General features: G+C 41.2%; 1 protein-coding gene across 1 annotated transcript in view; it reads left to right on the top strand.

Annotated features, from left to right (window-relative positions):
- TENM3 (teneurin transmembrane protein 3) overlaps window positions 1-25,503 on the top strand; it is a 296,626-nt gene that overhangs the window by 180,095 nt on the left and 91,028 nt on the right. Inside the window, exons 5-10 of the mRNA XM_090258721.1 lie at window positions 6,028-6,242; window positions 11,031-11,241; window positions 11,681-11,782; window positions 11,975-12,169; window positions 13,260-13,460; window positions 18,204-18,389. Coding sequence (XP_090114847.1) covers window positions 6,028-6,242; window positions 11,031-11,241; window positions 11,681-11,782; window positions 11,975-12,169; window positions 13,260-13,460; window positions 18,204-18,389 — 1,110 coding nt within the window. The remainder of the gene's footprint in view (window positions 1-6,027; window positions 6,243-11,030; window positions 11,242-11,680; window positions 11,783-11,974; window positions 12,170-13,259; window positions 13,461-18,203; window positions 18,390-25,503) is intronic.

Raw genomic sequence — 25,503 nt, 5'->3', positions numbered from 1 at the left:
GTTTATGTATTCATAGATGAATATTATTTATAAGAGCAAAGCAACATTCTGTACCAATTCTATTTCTGTTTACCTTTCTTATAAATGTAAATATAAGAACCCTTGGGACAAAATAACCAGTTGGGAATGGAAGGATTTTTTTTTTTTTGAGATGCCATTCGATTATGTGAAATTATTATTATTCATATTTCAAAAATCACATTGTGATTGCCCTGGGCAGGCAGGCAGGTGGCTCAACTAGTTGGAGCCTCATCCCCTACACCACACGGTGTAGGGCGCATTCCTAGGCTGCAGGTTCAGTCCCGGTCAGGGTGTGTGTGGGAGGGAACCAGTCAGTGTTTGTGTGTGTGTGTGTGTGTGTGTGTGTGTGTGTGTGTCTTTTCTCCGTTCCTCTCTCTCTAAAATCAATAAACATACTTTAAAAAATCACAGTGTAGTCTATTTCGAGAGAGTTTGTGCAGTGGTCTTCAAGTTGTCTGTTCCCTCACATTTCCTCTTCCGTTTTATGGAAAGCAGACAACTGGCACCTACCCACTTTCAAAACGGTTTGTTACAGACTTTTCCAAATCCATTTCTGTCTCTGCGAAGTACACCAAAAACAGCTCTACCAAGGCTTAGCAAAATATTACTAATTACACCTGTTATTCTTTTACTAAGCAGCGCTTAGTTTAATCTGGTATATGCAGAATTTGGTAGGAAATTGAGCTATTGTGCATTTCAGTTCAACTGTTATTGTAGTCCTTTTTGAAGGCTTTTATCATATCACATGCTTTAAATACCTCTATTTAATTAGTGCGTGCAATTTACAGGAAGTATTACTATCCAGTTTACTGGCTGAGCTAGTACTCATCACACCAAACTTACTTTCTGTCAGAAAAAGTCGGACTTATTTTTTCAGTTCGAATAAATTACATTTCTTCGCACCCATCTCAGTTCTGAATTCCTGCTCTAGGCAGACAGGAGAGACAGATAAAGCGCAGAACCTGGCCCCGAGTCTGCTGATTGGATTAAGTAACATGTGACCACCTTCACTATCTTTTGATTGATTGCTGTTGCCTTTGCAGTCGGGGACCCCTTCTGCGGGGGGCGGTGACTCTTTGACAATAGTTGGGGTGGGTGTTGAGGACGATGAACAAAATGTTGTCCCTCCTTCTTCCAATGTCAAAGTTCAGAACCTCCCACCAGCCTCACATACGGCATTCTTTTTCATTTTTTAATTTATTTATTTGTCTGTTTATTTATTTTACTTTTAGAGAGAGGGGAAAGGAGAAAGAGAGGGAGAGAAACATCACTGTGTGGTTGCCTCTCACCCGCACCCCCAACTGGGGACCTGACGTGCAACCTAGTCATGTGCCCTGACTGGGAATCGAACCAGCGACCCTTGGCTCGCAGGCCAATGCTCAATCCACTGAGCCACAGCAGCCAGGGCTTACATAATGCATTCTTAACACCACACTTCGTCCTTGACAGAAATACACGTAAGACAAGGAAAGACACTGACGCCTTACTGTGGATTCATGGAGTCTGGAATTAAGGGGCTTTGTCCACAAAAAGACACTTTAAATTTGCCTTTGCGTGGCACCCTGGAAGCTTTAGCTCCAGACCGGTGTGCCATAGTAAGATTCTGGTTGTGGAAGAGACATAAAGAAAGTCTACATATGGAAGTTGTTGAAGTTCTAGAAATTAATGCCCTCAAGACAGTCTGCCTGCCTCCCCATTGAAACGTCTTCTTGCCTCAGTGGTTGACGACACCTGTGCAAAGCTTCCTGGGTTAATGACCTCTGTGGGCACTGAGGTCTAGGATGTTGTGGTTAGTCAGGCTTTGCTGTGACAGGAAGAAAATAGCCCTTTATTGTAACTACTAGTGCCCTGTTCAAGCGCATCTAATCACCTTGGTCTTTTGTTGTTTGTTTTTTAACAAATGAAGGAACTGTCTTTCTGAAAAAGGGTCACCTGTCAAATTAGCTGTGGGGATCATGGGTAAGCAGAGATACTTATTGATAACAGTCAGTACACATGTTTTAGTGAGAAAGATTTTAATCCCTCTCAGTCAATAAGCAGAAAAAGTAACAAAGTAAAATATCTGAAATCCGGAAAGTCAGAACGTGATGACTATTTTCCAAGCAGGATGTTTTGGGAAGAAGTTCTGTGGTTAACACCATTGTATACGTACCAGCTCTCAAAGCACAGGTTTGCTCCTAATGCCGCTGAAACCGCTTATAGCAGCAACGGATAATATCAACACCAGAGAGTAGGGTAAGTCACATTAGCTTTAGATAATAACAATAGAACTTGTTAATAACAATCAAGTATAATAATAGCCTTAGACATCCATGAACTTGATGAACGTATCCAAATACCAACCATTTCCATATCTAAATATGATATGTGTACTAACAGATCTTAGTTGGAAAAGGGGCTAAGACTCTATTCAGTATTTTTAAAATATTTTCATGCAGAAGTCAGCCAAAAGACCAACGTTACTAGGAATCTCTTATAAGTTATGACACAAAGAATATGATGTTATCGTATCCATGGTAGTTTTTATTTCATAACAACTGGTTCTTTCTTCCTAATAAAAATAAGTATAACTTTATGTCCTAAAATTGAAAGCTAAGCAGATTTTCTGGTGTGGTTCAATGGCTTAACGTGTCTGATTTTACATGAAAAAGACAAATTTAAAAATCTAACAATTTAAAATACTATTTTTGTTTTACTAAAAAGCGAAGTTTATCGTTATGATTATAAAAAGACACACAGTGTTGGGATTACGCAGATCCTGCTGTGACTCTTGACTCTACCACTCTATCGTGGCCACAGAATTTCCTTCTCTCTTAATTTCCTCATCTCAAAATACCATCAACCTTGTAGAGGTTTTTTGAAATTTAAAGCAGATAATATAAGTGAGACCGCCTGGCATGTTGTGGGTTCTCAGTAAGGGTTCGTTTCATTGCTCTTCCCCTCCTCAAGCGTTTCAATAAAAGCTAATCCATGACAAATATGGTGTCTGTGCAGAAGCATCTAAAATGAGAAGCAGAAACTGGTCTCGGGTATTTCAAAATGTCTACAAATAAAGAAAAATGCCTGGTGAGATAGGAAGCAATACTCTCCAGGTGGTAGAATTATATTTTTTATCTTTTTATTTAATTATATGTTCTAATTGTGCCCAAATGAATATGTATAACCATTGTAAAAGAAATATTCAAAATTTTAATGGAGGATGCATAATTTATAATCTTTGAGTTGATACATGAAAAATTATGATTACTATAACCCAATTTTTTACTTTTATTCCCTGGAGCATTTTATATAACTTAAATTAGTTCAAGATAAGTAGACCTGATAGCTGAAAAGTTGTTAACTGCCATGATTATGGACATCAAGAAAAAATAAAAAAGAGAGAGAGGAAATGAGGTTGTAAATAATATATTTCTGTTCAACTTTTTTGGACAACCCCTCCTGCCTCTGCCAGGGTTGTCTGCAACTGCATCCTAACTCGCCTTTCCTCTTCCAAGCCCACACTGCCGCACGTGAGTGTCCCTGAAACAATGACTTCATGTCGCCGTGAGCCTGATCAGAACCTTTAACGGGTCTCTGTTTCACTGCTGCTCCCCTCTGCATCTAATGGCACAGGGTACGGTAGTCCAGGGAGCAAACGGTCCCCCACTCACTCGGCATGTCCTCTCCCTCAAACTTCACGTTCATCTGTCTGCATGAGTTGGTTATGAATCACTTTTGACCCAACTGGCCATAAACCGGGTATCCGCCATGCTCCTCTGTGATTGCTAGGCGTGTTTCTGCGTAATCCTCAATTCTGTTTCTCCTGATTACACATACACACACACACACACACACACACACGCATACACACAACACGAATAGGTAAATGCCTTGTGGCACTGAAATACAAGTCCCTCAAATTAAGTCTACTTTATTCCTTTCTAAAACATGCCAAACATAATAGGTATGCTAACATAATTGCTAGCGGATATATGCATCTTTGGGGAAAAGGGTAAAATAACACTCTCTAGTAGAGTTGAAAATAAATATTAAAACGATCGCTAACATGAAGTATAAAGACCGACTTCTTTAACCCGGCATTCAGGGACCTCCAAAGCCGAGGTCACTGGCTGCTTTTCCCTGACTCCCAGGACAAACCCACCGATGTCTTCCACTGGTTCCAAACCTCCTGACGGCCAAGTGCTTCCATATAGCGTAATGCTTACGATAATCCTGAGATCGCATTGTTCCCATCCCCATTTTACGGATGAGATTCAGTATCTTCCTTCAGGTCACACAGGAGTTAGCGAGAGAGCAAGGATCCAAAGCCAGGCTCGTCTGACTCCAGCACCGGTTTTCTCAACTTCGTTCCGAGCCTCATGGATCCCACTGCTCAGCGTCATCCTAACACATGCCAGGTTTCTAATCATCATGCCCACCCCGCCAGTCCTACCTGTCCCTCAGCACTTAACTCATCCACAAGGTCTCTCAACCTCCAGCCTGCACAGCTGTCACCTGCCTCGACCCTTAATGATGTCACTTAAGATGGTCACGTAATGGATCCATTTGTAGGTGTTGTCTTTCCAACCAGGTAAACTAGTTGCTTAATGGCAGAAGCCATGGGAGCTAAAGCGGATGATCTCTAAGATTCTACTCTTTGGATTATGTTTCCTCCTATCGCCTATGGTGCTATGTCCCTTGTAGACACTGAAAAAAGAACTCAATGTCAAAGTAATAACTCTTCATAAGGGGTCAAAGACTCTCCATGTCTTAAATTAAGATCATTCACAACCCTCTGATTTGAAATTAAGTCCTCTAAATTTTCAGCTAACAGTTTCTCTGGAGGCTATTATGTAAGAGATATTATATAATATTACATAATATTTGAAACAGTGATCAGGTTAATGTTTTAAAAAGACAAACTTAGTAGTAAATCAACTTTGTGACTTCAGAAAGACTGAATTAATAGGGGATAATTTGCCCATTGTCATTCTGTTTCTTAACCTTCATGGACCCTTTCTGATGAGAGACAACATGGTTTTATTTCCCATTAAGGTAAATTATGAAACCTCCCTACCACCGACCCCCTCAGAATAACTGAGAAAGAACCTTAGTCATGAGAGAATGGGGGGCACCACACCAAAAAAAAAAAAAAAAGAGAGAGAGAGAGAGAGAAAGAGAGAAAGGAAGGAAGTGAGGGGTAAGGGAGGGAGGAAAGGATTCTTGGGTCTGCTTGCTAAACCAAGACAGATCTTGCAGAAGAGGGGAGATGGTCTCCAAGAGGCTGCAGAGATTCAGGAAGCAAAGAGTCTGTTCCTACAGGTTGAAGGTCATTGAGAGGGATAATTCAGGTGTGCCTGCTAAGGCCGAAAGTGAACTTAAGGTGAGGGTCAAAAGAAAGACCGAAGGTTGTAGAAGCGTACATCAACAACTGTGTAAGAATTGAAACCTACCCGTCCCTCCCTTCCCCTCATGGTCCACCCACCACCCCTGTCTATAGCTCTACCAGCCTCTGATTTTTTATTCATTCCAATGAATAGGCTAGTGGAGCTGCTTGAATCAGTGCCATTGATTGGTTCTGTTGCTTGTTTAAGGATTGATTTGAAAATCTCCATAATCCATTCCGCCTTAATTTACACTTCAGTATGTTTAGAATGACTGATAACTACCAGACTTAATCTCTCCCAAAAACTAACAAGACATACAATTTGCAAGATAATTATGTTTCAAGTGATCAAGAAAAACTGTGTGAAAATAGTTTCAGTAATAAGCATACCTTGGGGGAAGTCAGAGGATTTTGACTGAAATATCTTAAAGCATGTGTTCATTGAATTAACAGTATTTAACAAAAAAAAAAAAAAAAAAAAAAAAAAAACTTTTAAAGTGAAAATTATATGACAGTATTTCATTTACCAGAGGAAGATTAAATGTCTGAGCATCTAGTGCAAAGAACTTTTGGCAAGGAAGGCTGTTTTGTTTTTTGGTTTTGTTTTCATTGTTGTTCTTCATTGGATCTCTTACATTCAGGAAAATTAAGTGGATTTACCCAAGAAAACAACACCATAGATTCCGGAGAACTTGACATTGGGCGAAGAGCAATTCAAGAGGTTCCTCCCGGGGTCTTCTGGAGATCACAGCTCTTTATTGACCAGCCACAGTTTCTGAAATTCAATATCTCTCTTCAGAAGGATGCATTGATCGGGGTGTACGGCCGGAAAGGCTTACCGCCTTCCCATACTCAGGTAAAGGTGGGCTTTGTTGTCAATAAAAGGAAACTGCTAGTTTGCATTTTTGAAGTTATTCTCTCTCTGGAGTTCAGCTGTTTAACTCTTTGACCACTTTTGTATTGATCTTTTACAGTGAGAAGAATTTTGAATGTAGAGTTACCCTTATCTGAGGTTTTTGAATTGGTAGGAAGAATAGCATTTTCTTCTTGGCTTGCTTTAGCCATTATTGATTGATTGAAATGCACTGAAATTTGTGAGTAGCTTAATGAATATTGAAAATCATCTGAGCACCTAGTAAAACACCATGGGGTTTTCAAATGTTTTACAAAGATTCTGTGGTAATTTCAGATGATCTTATTCCTTTCACGTAATTATAGGCATAACATTTTCCTCTCAAACATGTATTCATGCTATTGAAAATGTATTTTTTTTTTTTACTTTATGCCAGATTTGCCTTTAGTAAAGAAATTACTGGGGCATAAACATAAATATGATAGGAACGTCATCAACCCAAGTCATGATTTCTCATCTACAAATGATGAACGATGAAATAAAAAGGCAAAAGAGCTTTATAGGTAACCAAGGATGATCACATTAGTGTGGTATGCAAAACCATTCAAACATTCTTATATCACAGAATCAAAGAATTTTAATGTCAATTTGCTTGCATGAAGATCACTTCACAATAATGGTCACAGATGGCGGGGCACTATCATTGATCCCACAGGCTTTTTCATAATCTAGTATTGGGTCTTGGTGTGTAAATTGGAAACTGCAGTTTAAAGGAGGTCCCATTATGTCTAAGAGAAATTATTTAAATTACCTACCGTAAAATTGGAGCTCAGACTTTATGTTAGTAAATACAAGAATTCCAGAAATGGAATAGATGGTTCATTTAAATTGACAGTTGGATGAACTTAAAGTTATACTTGATGATCAGGTTTTTTACCCATAGAATTTCTTGCTTGATTTATAAAATGAAGACTGAAAGATTTTCATACACATTTTTTATTATGTCATTTTGTGAGAAATGCTTTTCCTATAACAGAAATTTAAAGTAGAAAATTATAAAGACAAATTCATCATTTACTAATAAAAATTATGTTTTTATTTATTTATTTTTTACTGGCATAAACCTATTTATTCATATTATTAAAACTGCAATAATAGAAAAAAGAGCTACTTTAATGCAAAAGAAACTCAGACGTGAGAAAAATTATATGTTTTTAAAAAGGTGAGCAAGAAACGTTCTCTAATGTCATTGTGGATCAGGGAAAATGTCATATATGTATATAAATTATATAGTTGTAAAATTTTTTGATGTTATGTTTTTATGAATTCAATTTTCTGATTTAACATTTTCCAAACTACATTATTAAAGTAAATAACTTTAATCCTTATGCACGTAATACTTCTTATTGCGTACTAATGTTCCATTTTAAATTACATCCGACTCCACTTTGTCATAGGCAACACTAACTCGGATGTAAAAACCAGATTTTCTTACATGGAAATGGGCATCTGTAATGTCAATTGTAACAGACAGATTGATTGTAAAACAATATTCCAGTGAAACAGGAAAATATATTCTATTCATTGGAACCACATACCTGATTAAGTTGTTTTTGTGTAACTCAGATACATTACCTGTAAGCTAATAGCACAACAGCGAACATGTAACCTGTAAAGTAAATTCCAAAAATAATTTCAGAAAAATATGTCATATGTGTTGTGTACGTCAAAGGTTTATTTAACCTTTGTATATACCATATAAGATTAAAGAGATAGGAAGTGCAGTTTACGGTTTTCCCATACTTCCGGTGTTTAAACACAATATGCGTGATATCCACTGTTCTTTTCTACCATAATATATGTATTTAAATAGGTTAGACAGTTTCTTAAGCTCCCCCATTGTTAGAATTCCTTTGCCCGGTTTATTCAAGATCAGCAGAGCAAACAGCTGTTTCTGAGTTCGGTGTTTAATCATGAAATATGCTGTAAAGCATCCTAAACTGAACATTTCTCCGTTTCTGGAGAACATTAATCAACCTGAAATAATTAAAACTGGCCAGCCATTCAGAATAGTCGCTAAAGTTTTGAAAGGCTTCGTGACCCTTCATAAAATCGTTCGTTTGATTGCTGCCACGGAGTCCCCTGACTTGCTTCCGCTGACGCCCAGGTCAGTGTCCTGGACAACAAGGAGTCTAGGAGACCACTCACCCCCTTGCACTTAATAGCGCGCTGTGTCACGTAAGCGCATTTGCATTAAGGCTATTTTCGCGTGTGGTTGAAACCTGGGTTCTGAGCACACACCTCTACTCACTTTCTGACTTCGTGACCTTGAACATGTCACTTAACTCCTCTGCACCTGAGTGTCTGCCTATAGAACGGAAGAATTAGATCAGGTGATGTGTAGAGTCTCCTTCTCCACAGCCCCGTGATTTATGACACTCTGCCACCAGCAGGAAAAGTTGATTTAAGAACCCAGTTAAGTATTCATAGATTCTGAGTTCTCTTCATTTTAATAACTGAATTGAGTTAAGCGTATGGATAGCCTGTTCAAAAAATGAACCACCAAGATACCTTTATCAAGTGTAAGGATTGTCTCTATGAAAACTCCCCCAAAGTGGTGAAACTGAATTTTGTCCTAAAAACAGCGTAAGATCTTAAGACTCACCTGTCCCCCCCCCCAAAAAATGTATGTCTCCACCTTATGAGTAGGTACTGCAAAACAAACCTCAGGTCCCTCAAGTTTGCCTATAATTGGTTACTTTAGATCCTAAGAACAAAGGTTATTAAATATTTCTATCCCATGTAATTTATTTTCATAGAGGAGGATTTAGCACTGATTAAGGCATTTATTTGTCTTTAGGTAGTTAAATAACCCTCTCGAAGTCGTGGGGGAAATGCTTCTCCAGAAGATCCTAGAACTGGGAGGATCCTCAACGCCTGCCACCTAGTCCCCACCTCCTCACCACACCCTCCACTCCAGCCTTGTTTTATAGTCCACAGGGGGCTGCAAATGGTGGTTTCTATGGCAACAGTGATAATTATGAGTAAGGGTTCAAAAGAGCAGCTCAAACTCAAAATTTTCTCCCTTTCGCATTTTCCCTTACTGTGTTTAGTGGTATATGACGAAAATGTTGATATGCAATGGAGCCATGTCTCTGCCATGCTGACAGATATTTCTATCTGATGAGAAAATGAACGGCTTATTTGAGGTAGAAGCGCCTTTCAAAAGCACTGGATTAATTTTCTTCTGATAATTTTGGAATACAATTCCAGTGAAATTTTTGCAAGCCCAATAGCCACGCCAGTCATTATTTTCATCATCGTTATGCTATAAATGCAAAAATAGTTTTTTGAATGCTAATTAACGTAAAGCTTTTTATGTATTTCTCACAGTTGAATGATGCAATTTTGCTACACAGAAGAAATTCTTTATATTTAAATAAAAATTTTAATAAGTCAGAAACTGAATTAGATATTCTAAATTCTGTTGATTTGTAATCATAGAGGTCTGTGGTCAGTACAGTGGTAACACATTTACCTGTGAATCTCAGAATGTCAACAACTGATTTTATTCCTATTTGATTATATTAAGAGGTTTTTATGATAACCTTTTTTACAAAAGGAATGTTGATGAAATTTCATTTAAGGAGTCTAGCAGGAAGTAGAATATTGATAGCTCACATGCATAGTACTGTACCATAATGATTAATATGTACAGCACTGTCATGTACTTACACCATCAGCACACGCCTCAGGACTAAATGAAACTGGGTAAGAAACTATGGAAACTGAATCACTCTACCTTTAAGAAAGTTATCTAACAAATTTATTAAAACTGTTGGAAAGTCTTTGCGATGTCTTCCAAATCCACTTGCTATCACCAGCCACATTACCTGCTTTCAATTATCCTTAAATTCTCCAGTTAAACTCCAGCTACCCAGCGTTCATGATTCATCTTACTAAAACAAAAATTAAGTTTAATGATCAGTGACATGATCATGGGGCATGCTTGTATTATTTCCATCCCTTCAGAAGCCCTCGCTTGTTTCATTTGTTTGCCCTTTGATCAATGCTGTGAAGGTACCCTGTTACATGTTTTTAATCTAACTGTAACTACGTGAAGTCCCATGGGTTTCTCCACGGGACTGGGGATGGGCATGTCAGGTCGCTGAGAGCGGGAGAGGACCCAATGTGGAGGACCCAGGCTGAGCCTTGATCGAAGTGCACCTGGGTTCCCATCCCAGCCACACCGCGTCCCAGACACGTGACGTGCCCAAGCTCCTGAAGTGTCCGTCTCCTTCCTCTGTCACGTGTAAACACTCACGCCTTCCTAGCAGGGTGGCCAGAGGATTATAAATTATCCTGACACGGAGTAAGTATGTGAGCGTAGTCGTTACTCCATGAATATTCACTAGGACACCTTCAGAGGTTCTCTAGTGGTCTAAAGAAAATAAAGCTGCTGGGTTTGGAATCTTCTAGATTTGTTGTATCCCCACACTGCCTGTACTCATCAGGCCGTTTATCAGTCAGATGAATTAAATAACTTTGGAAACCATGTTGCCCCCCCATAAGGAAACACCTGAGCTGTGAAGTTCAAATGCCCCAAGTGTGTACAGTGGGCAGTTTTCATCACCCCTGAGGGTGCTGTGCTCGGAAAACCTGTCAACCAGAACTTTCTTTGTTGATATTGTGCTTATGAGAACAGAGGAGAAAAGTGTGAAGAAAAGAGAGAAGCAGCCACCGTGGTAGTATTTCTCACCACGAAACCCTTGTGCTTGTCCCCGACCTCAGTATGACTTCGTTGAGCTCCTGGATGGCAGCAGGTTGATCGCCAGAGAGCAGCGGAACCTTCTGGAGTCAGAAAGAGCCGGGCGGCAGGCGCGGTCTGTCAGTCTCCACGAGGCCGGCTTCATCCAGTACTTGGACTCCGGAATCTGGCATCTGGCTTTTTACAATGATGGGAAAAATGTGGAGCAGGTGTCCTTCAACACCATTGTCATAGGTAAGAACGGTCTTCAGAGCACCTCTTTTGGGGCTGCCGCCTACACGCGGCGGCGAATAGAAACGCAGTTGTCTGCACCAATACTGAGTGATCCCCAGGGTGAAAGAGCCCGAGGTTCAATGTCAGAAATGGTTTTCAGTTGTTCCTTGTGAATATGTGACAAGCAGGGAGGCCCGGGGAGAGAGGGTTGTTTGGAAGTATGTCGGAGGGGACAGTGTATCATGCAAACACCGAAGCACACCTGCCAGGGACCCGCAGGGCCAGACTCCGCTGTTGGAATTGTCTCGGATCAGGAAGCCTGTCTTGGTGACGGAGCGAGCCCGCCCCTACTTCCCTCAACATGTGGCTGAAAGGATCAAAGGGCCACCTTGACCTTAGTGTTGACCTTGGGCCGGAGGCAGGCGACACAATAAGCATCTGCCCTTTCTCTCTGCTTCAGAGTCTGTGGTGGAATGCCCCCGGAATTGCCATGGAAATGGAGAGTGTGTTTCTGGAACTTGCCATTGTTTCCCGGGATTCTTGGGTCCGGATTGTTCAAGAGGTACGCGGGTCCCCTTGTTTGTCCTTAAGCCGAGATAAATAAGCCATAGACACGGGAGGCACTCAGGACAGGACCGGGCCAGGAGGGGAAGGGGGAACCCGGCGCCCGGCCTGTCCCAGCGCCGGCTTCCCCCCCCGAGACCCGGGGGCAGGCGTGCGGCCTCTGACTGCCGTGTCGTGTTCTGTCCCACAGCGGCCTGTCCCGTCCTGTGCAGCGGCAACGGGCAGTACTCGAAGGGCCGCTGCCTGTGCTTCAGCGGCTGGAAGGGCACCGAGTGCGACGTGCCGACCACGCAGTGCATCGACCCCCAGTGCGGGGGCCGGGGGATCTGCATCATGGGCTCGTGTGCTTGCAACTCGGGGTACAAAGGCGAGAACTGTGAGGAAGGTAAACATGTCAGTGTTTACAGAAGCCTATTGTTGTCGTCGCGAAAGGAAACAGATTAAAGTCGTAATCTTCAGTGTGGCAGACCCATCTTTTATTTGCCTCCGTATGAAAGTCATTTTGATTTCCATACTTGGGGGCGCCTTGTTTTATTAGCATGGGAACTAATACAAAGGACAAATACCAAAGGGCCCCTTTGCTCTTTTTCAATAGTGTGAATAATTCTTTTTTTCTTCTCTGAGAAAGTAAGCAAACATTTGTGTCTTCAAACCAAGAGTAGACTGTTTAGGGGGGGCTCTTTTTTTTTTAACAGATTTTCATATTGATGCCAGCCTTTAAATCAGGCATTTTGGTCTCTCTAGAAAGACAGACTATTGAACATAATAACTAGTGAAAAAGAGCGACGTCATGGGTTTGTTTCATACGATCTATCATGGTAATAGTCAAGATACTACACTGTGAAATGCAGTTGAATTGTTTTTACAAAAAGCAGAAAAACACCATTTCTCTTCTTCAATCAAATTGATTTTATTGATCTGTACACACAAAGTAATACAATTAAGTCTCTGGAATTAAATTTTCAGGCCATTGACCCTACGAGTGTAAAGTGTTAGTGAGTCCAATTGCTAAATTAAATCTCGTCATCTAAAGCACATTAAAGTGAATTAAGAAAGATAGAGAGTATGCAACTCATTCATTTCTCCATTTGAGGGTCCCTGACAGCTGCCCGCACTCGGTGGTTGTGGGTCAGGTCAGCCAGTCCAGTTTTGTTTCAGAAAAGCCAGCAGTTGTTACTCTTTGGTGAGGCAGAACCGAGAGCAGTGGTCTGCAATCTCAAGAGCATACATGTGTAATTCACGAACACTACAGATCCTTGCAAGAGTCTCAGTTACCTACGTGGCAGGATTCTTAACACGTTACTGCAGAATGCTTTGCATTTTTCAGAAACAAGTTCTTGAAAATGGTAGGGACATATTTGATTATTCGAAATGTTTCCATACATTAGGTTGGGATTTCGTTCTGTATTCTGTATGCACCGTGTATAATACCTTCTGGATTCCATCATAAGATGGTTCTGTGCTCTTTCCACTAGCTGACTGTCTAGACCCCGGCTGTTCTAACCACGGTGTGTGCATCCACGGGGAATGTCACTGCAATCCAGGCTGGGGTGGCACCAACTGTGAGATCCTGAAGACCATGTGTCCTGACCAGTGCTCTGGTCATGGGACCTATCTGCAAGACAGTGGCTCCTGCACTTGTGACCCTAATTGGACTGGCCCAGACTGCTCAAATGGTGAGGTTCATAAATGCAGTATAACTGAGTGCTTGATATTGTTGAGCTAAAGATTATGATGTACTTTTTAAAACATGCATTGCATTTTATATAGATTTAATTAAAGTGATGGTTTGTCACTCAGTTGGATGGAGCATCACCCAGTAGACCAAAAGGTCACAGGTTGGATACCTGGTCCAGGAACATGCCTGGGTTTCATGTTCAGTCCCAGGTTGGGGCCTGGACGAGAAGCAAAAGATGGATGTTTCTCTCCCTCTCTCTCCTCCCTTCCCCTCTCCCTAAAATCAATAAGCATGTCCTCAGGTGAGAATTAAAAATAAAAAGTGATTTTTTAATAGAAATAAATACTAAGAGTAATGAAATTGTCTTATAAAAAGGAACGAAACCTGTTGAGTCAATCTGTCATCAAAATTTCTTCTTTAATATCATTGTAAAGAATAATCTTTCATTTCTTTAAAGCACTCTGTCCTCATATATATATATATATATCGTCGGCAGCCGTCCGTCTCGAGAGACGATGGTGTAGCTTCTTAAGAGTCTATCTGCACCGCCAAGAATGGCTGTGCAGTCCGACTAGGGAGTGACACGGTATCTGTCTCCTCCCGTGTTGAAGTGAAGCTGAAGCTACAGAGCCTGGGCAGGGTGATATGGAGGGTCTGCTGTTGCCCATGCAGCAGACCCCCCCTCTCTTCGCAGCTGAAGGGTCCAAGGGAAAGACGGAGTCAATACAGCTTGGCTTCAGGTGCGCCGCAGGAGTTGCCGGTGTTGACTACAACGTCAAACCGCCTTAGGGACTCCGGCTCCGGATTTTCTGTCGGGGTTTACTCCCCTAGCCTTTCCCCTGAAGAGGTATGCCGCAAGGCAGCGGGGGTTTTTTGGAGTCAGAGTTTTCCTTCTCTGATGTGCCCTGACTGGAAGATCGAACCAGCGACACTTAGCTCGCAGGCCGACGCTCAATCCACTGAGCCACACCAGCCAGGGCTTTATATATATATATATATATATATATATATATATATATATATATATATATATTAGTTCTGGTTGCAACTCATAAATCAAATTCATGGCCCGCCCATGAGTCAGAGAGTTTGAAAAGAGGCTGTTCTGGTCAAGAAAATTACAGTGTAATTGGGGAGATAAGATGAACACACATGAAATACTTGGAAACCACTACATTCCAGTTTAATGTTTTATTGAGTTTTACATGGAAAAATGTGCTAATTTCAGTCAATGTCCAGAGGAATGATCCTGCCTTAGAGCATTTTAGAAGTTCTCAAAGACTCAGTGGTAATGGAAAAAAAAAAATTATAATAAAGATTAAGCTTTAAAAAAAAAGTTCTCAAGGAAACCTTTATTAAAATTTCCTACCTTCTTTTAAAGATTGTAGTTAGTATAGGGGTGGGCAGGAATAGTTTTTGACTCAGGGAAAATATTAGAAAGTACTTAAGAGCATGGATTCTGAAATCAGATACTTGGGTTCATATCCAATCTCTAGTAACATCTGACAAATTACTATATGCTTCAGTTTCCTCATCTATAAAATGGATTTCATCATAAGACATTCTTCACAGTGATGCTGTAGAAATTCCTTGAATTAGCGCCAGATAAGTACTTAGTACAGTGCTTAGCTCGTGATATATTCTAAATATAGCTCCTAGCACGACTGCTACTATTAACAAAGATCCAACAGTGAGAGTATCTGTAGACATGGGACAGTGGAGACAATGTATTTGGAGGTAACACTTAGTCTGGTCCCTGTGATGAGGGATGCAGGTTAGAAATGATGGGGTTTTAGGAAATCATCACCAGCCAGCACTCATCAAGCATGAGTGCATGGCATTGTTTTAAATAACACATTAACTTACTTTGTCCTCCTTTGTTCAAAATATGTTCTATAATTACAAGAATCAGAATAGGCATTCAGTTACTTCTGTGGAGTTTTTATTTACATTTCTATCTTTTATACTAAAAATGTATACCACAAAGATATCCACTTAAAGTTAATAGATATAATCACTTGCATAGTGAAGCATTTAGTTCAAGTCCTTTATGCCTTCAGCTATAAAATAGGCTTAATAACCCTAGTTCTGAAGTAACACGTGTTTGAAATATTATCATTCTAATTTCCTTCCCACCATTATACAAGTAGGAAAGGAATAGCAAAATAGCCCCTTTTTTGTTTCATATAAAGTTATTTAGCATTACCTGAATTATTTTATAAAGGATAGTTTGTAACTTATATTAAGTAACTCAAAAGACAATTCAGTCTTCTTCATAATTATATTGCTATGAATAGCAAAAAAAGATATAAATGTTAATAAAAATATTAAATTGGCTGCCATAATCGCATATCATTATTTTACATATTTAAACTAATTTTTATGCCGATGTAATTATTTTTCTATTGGAAAATCTAATTACTTGTATATAAAATGACTTCATCCTATTATGTCTTTATATCTCCAGTGCAAAGCAGAAACTTGACATATATTAAACTCTCAATAACGTATAGAGCTCTTCTTTGGAGGAAAGTAAGCACTGAATAAACTTTGCTATTTGCTGCAAAGAAGGACAGAAAACATACTTAGACTGATTACTCATGATCTCAAATATGCATATACACATCCTTTGACAATATCTGTATTCATGTGCCTCAAATTGATCTTCCTATTACATAGTTCTCATTTAAAGTTTACAAAAACATTGTTACTTCACCTGTGCAACTTGAAGTTTCCTAGCAGTGTAATTCTGAATTTTTTACTGAATCCTCAAGCAAAACTCTTTAGCAGCTGCCTCGTCCTCCTTTATGGAATGACCTCCAGGTACCTAAATTCAAGAAGAGAGTAGATCTTACACCCAAAGAAACCTTTGGTTCAGCTGCTAAAAGAGAAGAGATGAATTATTTCCCTCAGAAAGTTTATAGGTTTGAAAGCAATGGAACTTTCCTCTATCTTCATCAGCAGTTTGCCCATTAATTAGCCCTTCAATTCCACTTCAATTAAATTAACTCTAATTAATAAGTTCATTACAAAGATCGACGCACCTTGCTCAAAGCTAGTGTGCTGAACACCGATAAACACCTTCACCCTAATGAAAAATTGATTAGATTGAGTAAAACAGGCACCTCAGAAAGAAACCTCTCTCTTCTGGAGCCCAGTTGACGTTCTGTGTCTCTGAAGTTAATCAAACCATCTTAGATCTCTTAATCAAAAATTTAATTCAAACGAGATAGAAAATGTGAAAATGTGGCATGAAAAAACATGTACTACTCTCTTCTACTTCGTAGTCCCTGCCGTTGCTGATAAGAAACGTTACAGCTCTCACCGTGCCTTGACAGGGTGTTTACAATTCGGCGGCACTTTGAGACAGAGAATGATGGGGTCTAGAAATGTGATTTGGGCAAGAAATGGGGAAAGTCGGAGCATGTGGCTACATGACAAGTTTCCATTTTTTTATTTAAAAATAAGGCTGTCATTCATTTTCTGTTTGTTCAAAATGATTTCAAGGTTTTGGCTTTTGGCATTTCTGTTGCAAGAAAACCAAACCTAAATAGTGTCTTAGAAAAGAGCAATAATTTATTTTATTTATATTTAGAGAGTAAAAAATATGTAGTCTCTCTCTGACTCTCCCTCCATTGGATCTAAAAAAAGAAAGCCTTTTAAGGAAAAAAAAAATTACTTCTGACACCTGAATTCTTTTTAAAGACCTAACCTACCATTTATAGTTTTTTAAAGTCCTTTGCTCACTTGCACTCCTTTCAGTAATTCTAGTAACTGAAAAGCTTGTTTTTCAAATGGCACAGTCAGTAGTGATGTGATTAACCTGGTTTTCCACCACGGTTTTGCTAAGCAACTTGTATCTGTCAACAATACAAATTTACTGAATAGGAAAAACACAATTTCTTTTATGTTCCCAGCACCCCTGTGTTTCAGAAGCAAGCTAATGTGCATACTATACTAGAATCTTTTTAATGAAAGTTTCTGAATATTTTAGAATTTTCAACTATGGGATTAGAAATAATGCCTTTTCAGTTTTTTTCTGTAGCAGTGAAACCCAACTGTTGTTAAATGCCTGCTAGACACTAAAATAATTCATTCTTAAATATTAATTTGATGTAGTAACACACGTGTACCTGTGTTCCTGGCTACCAAAAGATACTCTCCAATACATATGTGTATGTGTGTGTATTTTCCTGTCATTATGAATCATGTGTTCTGTTAATAGCCCGTGTGTATGTGTGCATACACACATATATAGAATATAGGAAATTATTGATAACAAAATTTCCATGTGCATTTTATGCACAATTATAGCAGCAAATAACAGCTTCAGACAACCACTCAGTCTCGGGGGGGGGGTTGACATGGGGAGTTGGTTTCTTTGGGGAAATGTATTCTATAGAGTTAAAAATACGAATCTGAATATTCAGAGGGGGATTCAGGCTTGGGAGGTAGATTGGGAGTCCCGGTTGCTTGAATGGTTGTAAAGAAATAGAAATAAAGGGAATCTCAATGTTAAAAAGTTAAATTAAATTATGCACTTTAAGAAGTGAACCTGTACCATTAATATTTTTGGGGGTCGAGGCTGGCGATTATTTAGTATATAAATACTCGTGATTTACTTTCGGGGACTGGGTTTGCCCTTCGCAAACTTGGGCGTCGGGTGTAGCGCGCAGGACCGATGCCCCTTCTCACTGCCCACTGCTCTTCTCTCCTTTCCGCTGTCCCTTCCCCAATTTAGAAATATGCTCCGTGGACTGCGGCTCCCACGGCGTCTGCATGGGGGGGACGTGTCGCTGCGAAGAAGGCTGGACGGGCCCCGCGTGCAGCCAGAGAGCCTGCCACCCTCGCTGCGCGGAGCACGGCACCTGTAAGGACGGCACGTGCGAGTGCAGCCAGGGCTGGAACGGGGAGCACTGCACCATCGGTAGGTAGGCCGGCACGCCCGCCCCCGCCCCGGGAAGGGCCGCGGTTTGCGGGTGTCCCGCTTCAAAAAGCAGCAAACATGGCAGATACACACACACACTCACACATACACATTCACAGACACACGCATACTCACACATACAGACACACACACTCACACACAGACACATACACATTCACAGACACACACATACTCACAAATACAGACACACACACACACTCACACACAGACACATACACATTCACAGACACACACATACTCACACATACAGACACACACACACTCACACACATACACATTCACAGACACACACACACATACAGACACACACACACACAGACACACCCTCACAAACACACACACAGACACACACACAAACACACACACACACTCTCAGACACAGACACTCATAGACACACACACCCACAGACACACACACTCACACACTGACACACACACTCTCACAGACACACACACTCACAGACACACACACACACACAGACACACACACTCACAGACACACACTCACAAACACACACAGACACACACACTCACACCCACAGATACACACACTCACACACACTCTCACACAGACACAGACACACACAGACACATTCACACACACACAGACACACACACTCACAGACACACACACTCACAGACACACACTCATAGACACACCCACAGACACACACTCACACCCAGACACACACACACACTCACACCCACAGACACACACACATACACAGACACACACAGACACAAACAACAGTGTGGTGGTTACCAAGGGAAGGGGGAGGGGGAGAGAGTAAAAAGTAACGGGGTCGAATATGTGGCGGAGGAAGGACACTAGACTTCGGGAGGGGAGCACACGCAATGCAGCGGACGGATCATGTGCTCTAGACCCGTGCACTTGAAACCTAGACGGCTTTATTAACCGGTGTCACCCCAAGTCATGGCTAAATGTTTTTTAATTTTTTAAAAATTGCAAAAAGAAAGAAAAGCTCCTTTCTTCTAATTACTTTTCACTCCTTTTTATTAAACAGGAATTGTTTCTTAAGATTATCATTTTCCAGTGGCAATTGCATTCTTTTTAGAACAACCGTCGTGATGAGTACAAAGGTTGAGAATTTTTTATGTGTTGTTTTCTTTGGTGGCCACAAAAACGGATGCACGTAAAGGTGATTTCCTGTCTTCTAAATAAGCGTTTGCTGAACGTGACTCTTTAGTGTTCCATATCGCCATCGCATAACAAAAAAATCTTTTTTATTTAAAAAAAGTAGTCTGCATGTGCGGTGGCATTTTTGGTTTCTACAGATTCCAGAATTACGCATCTTCGCACGTGTCAGGGTACCTAATACCACATTTTCAAGGTATTCGGCGCCTTTTTCTTTCCTTTTACCACTTGGGTCACTGAAAACGTGTAATTAAAGAAAATACATCAAAAGTAAGTACCGCTGACCCCTGAACAACACAGGGCTGAGCTGTGTGGGCAGCGGGCTTTCTCACAGTGAGCACCTGTGCCGTGTTGGGCCCCAGTGTCTGTCTGCGAGTGCGCAGGGCCAGGTGGCACTGCTGTCAGGCACTTAGACGGGGCCCGAGCATCTGCGAGGCTGGTGTCTGGAGGGCCCCAGGACTGGCCCTTCACGGACACTGATGGAAAACTGAGGTTTTCCAGGAGTCTGCGTTCCATGCGGAACGTCGACTGTGCAGGTGTTGGTGCCTCCAGGCCCGAGGTTGGCTGTCATGCATTCCTACCTCACGTCAGTGCGTGTACAATAGTCATTATTAATGGCACAGCCCTCCAAACATTTTCATAATTTGGGGTATGGCATTTCTCCACGTTATTTTGTGTCTGTAGGAATAAACTTGATAAAGTTTTGGGGGGTAGTTTTGGCATCTTAAAAGTTTTCTTCCTCCAGTGCACCTGAGAGTATTATGTACTTCACCTTTTTTTGCTTGCAGGAATTGGTTAGCCAGGAAGTTTTTCAAGGGAACATTGAAATCACATACATCCCGTACATCAGGGCTCCCCAGGCCTGGGCCGCGGACCCGTACCGGTCTGGGGCCTGTTAGGCACCGGGCCACACTCAGGAGGTTAGCAGCAAGTTGGAGAAGCTTTGCTGGCATTGTCACCTGAGCTCCCACCTCCTGCACCCCCAGCCCAGTCCATGGAAAAATTGTCTTCCTTGGAACCAGTGCCTGGTGCCAAAGAGGCTGAGGACCACTGGCGTACACTGTCACAACTGTATATAAATCACCATGTGGCCCCTTCCAGTCGTACGGACATTCATTTCAAGGACCCCACTGCCACCCAACCCTACATGTGGCAAGTCACCAGCCAAGCTCACAGGACCCAGGGCAGCTGTGCTCATGGCTCTAGGGTGGCCACACAGGGACAGGAGCCAGCAGGTGGTGTTGGGAGAAACCCATGCACAGGTGTCCTGTGCTCTGCCACTGCCCCAGAAGCGGTCACGTGTAGCGTGCTTTTCTCCAGCAGTGACATGCATCAACACCTATGCGTGTTTCTGCCCAGAGGAGCCCCTTGGAGACTCAGAGCTAAAGGTTCTTACTGAGGATGCTCAGAGAGGTAGCCTCTGTCAGCCACGACCACACCACCACCATTCCAGACTCTCCGAAGGAAAGCAGGTGGTCAGGGCTTCAGGTGGCCACATGAACTTCCATCAGTGCAGGGACCATCCAGCTTGGCAGATGCCAGCCAGGGGCCAGCCCTGTGCACTGCTAGCTTGTGCTGTGACCTCTCACCTGTGCAGCATCCTTGGGGTCTCGCTTGCTGAAGGGGAGCTTACTGCCTAAACCCGGGGAAACGTGTTACTCTAATGAGGTCGACAGCACATGCTCACACCCGCAGCCCCTGCAGGGCGCTCAGGCCCACGATTTTGTGTGGCATCCCCTCCTCTACGCTCTAGGGGAGGCCATGGCAGGCCGCTGGCTGCCTGTTGTTCTATGAACTGGAGTAAAGCAGAGAGAAGCTGACAACGACAGTTTGTGTGTCTTTCTGGCGATGTACAGAGGACAATGCCATAAGTACCCCTGTGACCGAACAGCTCCATGCCAAATCCCAGAATGCCCACATACCAGAGGAGGGCAGGAAAGGGACTCTGCTCCCCACCACCTCCAAACGCAGTCAGAAGTGAACTGACTCTACCTAGAGGTTGGGAGGCGGGGGTTGTTACATATTGACTACGTGCATCCTAGGAAGTACAACAAACACATGTGTATCTAGTTTAGAAAACCAGGACGTGTACTATAAAGTCAACGGGCAGATTTCACTTGCCAACCAACAGCTATTAAATCATTCTGTTGTTCTCCGTGAGCTTGGCAACATTACATGTTCAGTTTCTCCATGCCGGGCGGATCTCAAACAACTTTTCAGTTGTCTGGCAACAAACAGGAATTTTTGTTACGATTTAACGTATCTTGCTGTGGTCGTCAACAATTCCATTTCTACTGTTCCGTTTTATTTTGTGGCTTTTGTAGTTTGTATAAGTAACCATGTGGGCATAAAGGGCCTGCTTTATTTTAAAATAAATACTAGAAGCAAGCCTTTTAAAAGATGTAGAGAGCCTTTCAACCGTTGGTTTGCTCTTTTTGCTGTTGGAACTATTGCTCCAAATTTTGGCACATGAAGATCCCACTGGTTCCCCCCGTCTGCTCCCTCCCCAAGTATCTGTCCACAATGGCACCTAAGGGGCCATTTGAAACGCGGCCTTCGTGAGGTGCTGATTGAACAGCCCAGGAAATGGAGGTGTGTTCTCTCCTTCCCGATAGCTAACGTGCTGCTCACTTCTTTTCAATTTCAACACTTCGGCATCTGGCTGAAGAAGCTGCCACTTTATGAAAGAATACTCGTAAATCAGCAAGATTTTTTTTTTTTCTTTTTCCATATCCTGGGCCGTCTCATTGAATACAAACAGGGAGGTTAATTGAAAGAGAGATAAAGGAGAAATTAAACAGTTAGAAGTAAACAGACGTTCCCAACAGAAAGCAAAGAATATTCTTCATTAGTCATCCTACTGTCTTCGTAACCATTCATGCGTTCATAAAACCATGGGCATTTCGATAGTAATATAGGTTATGAATTTGGAGTATTCGCTGAACACACCATCTCCCTGAATGGGCTCCGTCCTGATATTTTTATTAGTGTGTCCATAGGTGCCTCTCATTGTAAGCATGTGTTCAGGAAATGAGTCACATTCATCCCCAGGTTTCTTGTCCCGAGTTCTTCTCCTTCCCTGGTTAGACTTTGACTAGTGACGTATGCAGATGGAAAAGGAAATGCAGGGACACCTACTTTTAGCAATGTTAAAATTAAAATAAATATGTCTCCCTGCCTCTTCAAAAAGCATTTCTGATTATTGGGCCCTTTCTGAAATAAAGAGAAGTTACAGGATTGAAGCCCAGCAAATAAGCGCCAGCCATTATTACTAATGTAGTGTAATAGTACTGGCACCATCACAGATGCTCAACTGCTACATAATATCATCCTTTGTGTGTGTCCTTCCCATAAAAGGGTCAAACGATTATCATTTCTTTGTCTTGAATCACAACGATGTAAAACTATTTCGAGGATCCAGAAGCAAATTTAAAAATATTTAATATAATTAAGTGGTTGATAAGTAATAGTTGATATAATTGGAATATTATGTGGCTATTTCTATATTTAAAAAGCTTAAGCAGTTCTGTACTGAAAGAACTGAGGTGCTTCAGGGTCAGAGATGTGAACTGGGTGGTACTTAATCTTAACTTAACTCAATAAGTTCACTATTCACGTATTGACCTGGAACGAGAATCTATAATCCTATAAGGGCAACTCAGTGGGTTTGGCTCTCTTTTCTTCTCGCTTCAGAAAAGAGGGGGAAACTGCTATGCGATTGGCCCGTCCCTGGAGTTGGTTGGTCATAGAAGCAAAGCGAACATCGTACCAGCCTCTGCTGAACAGGTGTTTGTAGGCAGAACTCATAGTTTTTAAGTGACATGCTAACTAAATATCCTGGGCAGTGATGAATCCTAAATGCCAGATTCTGAACCTGACAGGGGAGGAGGAGCATTGCCCTGAAGGTACAGAAGCTCATGTCTCTGCTGAGGAAGAAATAGTCATCTGGAGGCTGAGAGGCATTTTCCATTTCCCCACAGACAGAAATGGCAAAAATGGGTTTCCTTGCTTAAATGCGGGTTAGATATAGTGAAGACCCTTAGGTTAGAAAACATTTAAATCCTGGATCAAGATCCCAAAGAAATAGATGCATCTCCACTACAATCAGCTTTAGCAATACCATCCTTATTTACGTGTGAAACACCAAGTGTTCTGTTTATTTCTTTTGTTAGTTTGTAGAGAGTTTTCAGGCGGGGAGTGTTTTTAAAATTCTTTCCATGCATTAATTCTCTTGAGTAGTATCCCTGTCTGAAGGATCCTCCGAGGTCTCTGGTAATTTTTGAATTTATTGATAATTTTTGCTCTACTTGGGAAATTACTAGATTTAAGCATGGGGTTTCCTTGTTATTCTCAATTTCGTTCAACTTTTAGTTTTATTTTTCCTGTGGCTTTTGCATGCCTCAGTTACTTTTCATTTGGTAATTTATTCGTGTCTTTATCCCTTAAGCAATTATTGATTGTCTCATTGTGGTGTTTGAATACTACCACTAAAGAAAGTCAGTGTAACATAATGGGGAAAAGGCATGCGCTTTGAAGTTTAAAAAAAAAAAGATATGTTTCAGTTCTGTGATTTATTCACTGTAATTTGAATTTTAACTGTTTTTAACTTCAGTTGGTTGTTTTCCAAAAGTAAAATGGCTATAATAATGCCTATCATATGAGATTTTGAAGCAGAAATGTTCTACTGTTCAAGAGCTTTTGGAATTTGAATCCTTGCCAAACCATGTACATGGTGCGTGAGCTTGGCAAGTCACCTCCCCTCTGCCTGTGTTTCCTCACACGTGATGATCATGTGTCATAGGGCTGTTACACTCAAATGAAATGCTACAAGGCAAATCACTTATTAAAGGGCCTAGCAAACAGTGTTCAATAAGTTAGAGTTTCTAATCTGTTGTTAAGGATGAATGAGCAAATGGCAACCCAGACAATGTTTTGGGTGCTGAAGTTTAAATAAAAATGAAGTTTCTCTCCAACAAAGTTGCTTTAAATGGTTCATGAAATTTTTATTTCCTTGTTAAAAACTGTAACCTCATCTCAGAATCATGTGACTTGATAAGAATTTAATACAGGGGTGGACAAAAGTAGGTTTACAGTTCTTATGGAGAACAATGCAATAATTAATGAATAATACCCCAAGAATAAACTGTGTTTCTCCTACTCACAGCTGGAAAGCTGCTTTTGCCCACCCCTGTCTGTTCGGGTCAGGGTTAGAGAGGTGCTGTTGTCTCAAAGCGTGGGGACGAGAGAAAGCAGGAGTCTATTCTGGTGTTTTCCTTCCAGAGATGTGACAAATACAGCAGGTGTTTATTGAGCTACATTGATTTTCATGGACTTTTAGGCAATTCAAATGGAAATCGGGCCTAAGGGAAATCCTAATTCCTTTAAGCTACAAAAGACTAGGTATTTGTTTTTATTCTGATTCTTTAGTACGTTGGGAAACAGGATCATTAATGATCAGAAAGACATGCGTTGTTTGTTCAGACAAAACTTAGACACGCGGCATTCAGCGTTCCCGTTAAAGACCATGGCTGTTGCTCTGGGCTTTGGGATACTGGCGATTAAGGATGGAAAATGAAATGCCCACAGTTGGGGAATTTTCCACCATATGGGATAAAAGAAAAAAATCAAAACTATGGTAGGGTGGACAACTTAGGCTTGTTGTTCTAATTCTTTCTTTTGGGAAGATGGTGACAGGGTCGTATTTTAGTTGTTAAACTTTTTAAAATGGATGACGATTTTTTTTTTTTTAATAACACTGATATACGCTTCACGGGGATGACAACAATTAGTCCTCTTTGTAATTTTTGTAATGTTCCCAAATTGGAATCCTATTCATAATAGTATAGAATATGGACATTCTAAATCTACTTTTTACGTCTTTATCCAGACTTTATAGTTCCCCTTACCAAGCGGAGACAGGGTAGCCCGTCACACCTA

This window comes from Furipterus horrens, unplaced genomic scaffold, assembly GCF_987537825.1.
Source record: "Furipterus horrens unplaced genomic scaffold, mFurHor1.1.pri manual_scaffold_12, whole genome shotgun sequence".
Classification (NCBI taxonomy): domain Eukaryota; kingdom Metazoa; phylum Chordata; class Mammalia; order Chiroptera; family Furipteridae; genus Furipterus; species Furipterus horrens.
The sequence above is the reverse complement of the archived record's forward strand: the minus strand, read 5'-3'. Positions and strand labels throughout refer to the sequence as shown.